General features: G+C 68.5%; 2 protein-coding genes across 5 annotated transcripts in view; one reads left to right on the top strand and one right to left on the bottom strand.

Moving 5' to 3' along the window:
* Positions 1-496, top strand: part of CELSR1 (cadherin, EGF LAG seven-pass G-type receptor 1) — a 50,759-nt gene extending 50,263 nt beyond the window's left edge. The window contains exon 32 of the mRNA XM_010859593.1: positions 381-496. Coding sequence (XP_010857895.1) covers positions 381-496 — 116 coding nt within the window. The remainder of the gene's footprint in view (positions 1-380) is intronic.
* Positions 497-862: 366 nt separating this feature from the next.
* Positions 863-2,546, bottom strand: part of TRMU (tRNA 5-methylaminomethyl-2-thiouridylate methyltransferase) — a 15,600-nt gene continuing 13,916 nt past the window's right edge. For all 4 annotated transcript variants that reach the window (XM_010859560.1, XM_010859552.1, XM_010859567.1 and 1 more), the window contains 3 exons: positions 2,298-2,442; positions 1,652-1,734; positions 863-1,223 (listed from right to left, as the gene is read on the bottom strand). In XM_010859560.1, coding sequence (XP_010857862.1) covers positions 1,071-1,223; positions 1,652-1,734; positions 2,298-2,442 — 381 coding nt within the window. In that variant the 3' untranslated portion in view covers positions 863-1,070. The remainder of the gene's footprint in view (positions 1,224-1,651; positions 1,735-2,297; positions 2,443-2,546) is intronic.

Here is a 2,546-nt window from a genome sequence, read left to right as displayed (position 1 = left end):
CTCAGCTCTGGCCTCCAGCGGGGCTGAAGGTACCCGAGGGCGCTGCTGGCCTCCCTGCCCCGCCCCCACCCGGCACAATGCGGAGAGCGGCTGCGGGTCTGCCTCCGCGCCGGGCTGAGCAGAGCCTCTCTGGCCGAGCCTGGCTGGAGGGCCCCTGGTCTTGGAGGCCACGCGGCATAGTGGGAAGTGCCAGACGTGTCCCTGCCCCACCCTGGGGACGCGCCCTGCTGGGGGCCCGGAACCGGGGGAGGGGAACGTGGGGGGCTGCGGCTCTACAGATGGAGCAGCACAGAGAGAAGACCCTGGGGTGGCTGGGGCGCACAGTCCCTACGGAGCGGTAGCCTTCTCCCTGCCTGTGAGCGCACCCTGTCCCACCCAAGGCCGGGCCCTGGTCTCAGACATGTGGCCCGGGCAGCTGAGAGAGAAGACTGCCGCATCAGTGAGCCACCAGCTCTGGGGTGTTCTGGCACGGCAGCCTGGACGGACCAAGGCGTGAGCACCTGCCAACCACCTCTTGGTGGACCCGCCCAGGGGCCCAGGCCCCCTGTTTCTGCCATGACTGGCCAGGGTGCAGGACACTCTGGTGGGGTGATGGGGGGTTCTGTGCAGCTGCCTGGACTCAGGGCAGGGCCGCACTCAGAGGGGCCTCAAACCTGCAGCGCTTCCCGGCAGACACCCTACAGGCTGGGACCCAGCTCAAGGCTGTTTACACGGCCTGCCACAGGGGAGGGTGGGCACAGGCGTGAATGGAGAGGCAGAGAAGCGGGACCCATCCCCTCTGTGCCATCCCCTGCCTTGCCACACACCCCCAGTGCCCTGGAGCCCCGAGACAGCCCCCCAAGAGGCACCGTCAGAACCTACGTCCCAGACAGGGTTTTTATTGGACGCTGCCCCTCCTGGGGGTGTGAGGCAGGAACCCTACAAATGGGCACCTGGGACAGATCCTCCAGCCAGCACTGGAGCGGCTGCCGGGTCACCAGAGGGGAGGCAGTGCTGAGCCCCTGGCGGCCTCCCGGCTCCGCTTCCCCACCCCTCCTCCCGCGAGCTCCGCAGCAGCCGTTCCACCTCCGTCAGGGTGCAGGCCCCAGGCCCGGGCTGTCACTGGAGCCCTCCTTGGCCACGCTGGACGTTCTCTGGCCCTTCTGCAGTGTGTAGGCGGACGGCCCCAGACGTAGGATCTTCCCGCTGCCCAGGCACTCGTCCCCTTTGTAGAACACGGCGAACTGGGGGGACAGAGGCCACGTCACCTGCAGCGGGACCCGGCCTCCGGGTGCCCTGAGCAGCCTGGACCCGCGCGGCTGGTCTACTGCTGGGGGAGGGCGGGCCCCGCGCCGCCTCCCCGGCTTCAATCCTCGCCTCCCTGGGCCCAGGCCACAGGAGGGCCAGGGCGGGGCCACACGGCAGCCAGGCTGCGTGCTCACAACTGGGAGAGCAGCGCCAGGTGCAGGGCTGGCCGTGTGACCAGCACCCCCACACCCCTCTGCCCTCAGCCCCTCATTGTCCAGAAGAAAGGCAGGCCGTCTGTCCTTCCAGAGCATGAAGCCTCTACCGAGAGCCTGCATGTCTGCAGGCTGAGCTGGTGCTAAGAAGGGCCACACACAGCTGCAGGGCCACAACCCCATTCAACCCGCCAGCCGGAGTCCCCACTCACCTGTCCCGGGGCGAGAGCGCGCACAGCCTTCACGGCCGTCACCCACACGGTGCCGTCCTGATTGAGGGTCAGCACGCAGGGCACTGGGTGGAAGACAAGGATCCTTGGAGGAGGCGCTAGCCTTGCTGACTGCGCAGCCTCAGGTCTTAGCCCCGGGGAGGAGGAGCAGGAAGTGCGGACAAAGGAAGCTTGGGGCAACAGCAGCCAGAGGGGCTCAGCACCGCCCAGCCGGGGCCAGGTGGACACACACACTACCTGCCAGCCACCTGCCAGCTGGACCGAGGCCCCCACACCCTTCCCAAGACGCCCCCCTGCATCCCGGACAAAGGGGGATCAGCTGGCCTCAGTGCCCCCAGCCTGTCTGTGCATAGGCAGAGGGCGAAGAGGGCTGAATGGGCTATGTGGTCTGGACACTGAGGCCCTCCCTGCCCCAGGTCTGATCCCCTGTCCCAACTCTGCCCCGGCCCACGGGCCCTCCCTGCCCCAGGTCTGACCGCCTGTCCCAACTCTGCCCTGGCCCACGGGCCCTCCCTGCCCCAGGTCTGACCACCTGTCCCAACTCTGCCCTGGCCCACGGGCCCTCCCTGCCCCAGGTTTCACCGCCTGTCTCAACTCTGCCCTGGCCCACGGGTCCCTGAGCAGTCACCTAGCGCCATCTGGTGGCGGAAGCGGAAGTGACACTCCATCATCTTGTCGCGGACCAGGGCAGCAGGCGGCTCCTCCGCGATCCAGTGAACGCGGCCGGTCCGCAGCAGGTCCCTGTACAGGGCCGGGTGGTCCGTCCGGGGGGCCTACGGGACGGAACGCGAGGCTGTGGTGCCCTGCACCCTCAGTAGAGGGTCCCTGCCCAGAGCCCCTCACTGCACTGCATTCACGACTGTAGCAGCGAACACGC

This window comes from Bison bison, unplaced genomic scaffold, assembly GCF_000754665.1.
Source record: "Bison bison bison isolate TAMUID 2011002044 unplaced genomic scaffold, Bison_UMD1.0 scf7180017856539, whole genome shotgun sequence".
In the NCBI taxonomy this organism is placed as follows: domain Eukaryota; kingdom Metazoa; phylum Chordata; class Mammalia; order Artiodactyla; family Bovidae; genus Bison; species Bison bison.
This window is presented reverse-complemented; position numbering and strand designations above follow the sequence as displayed.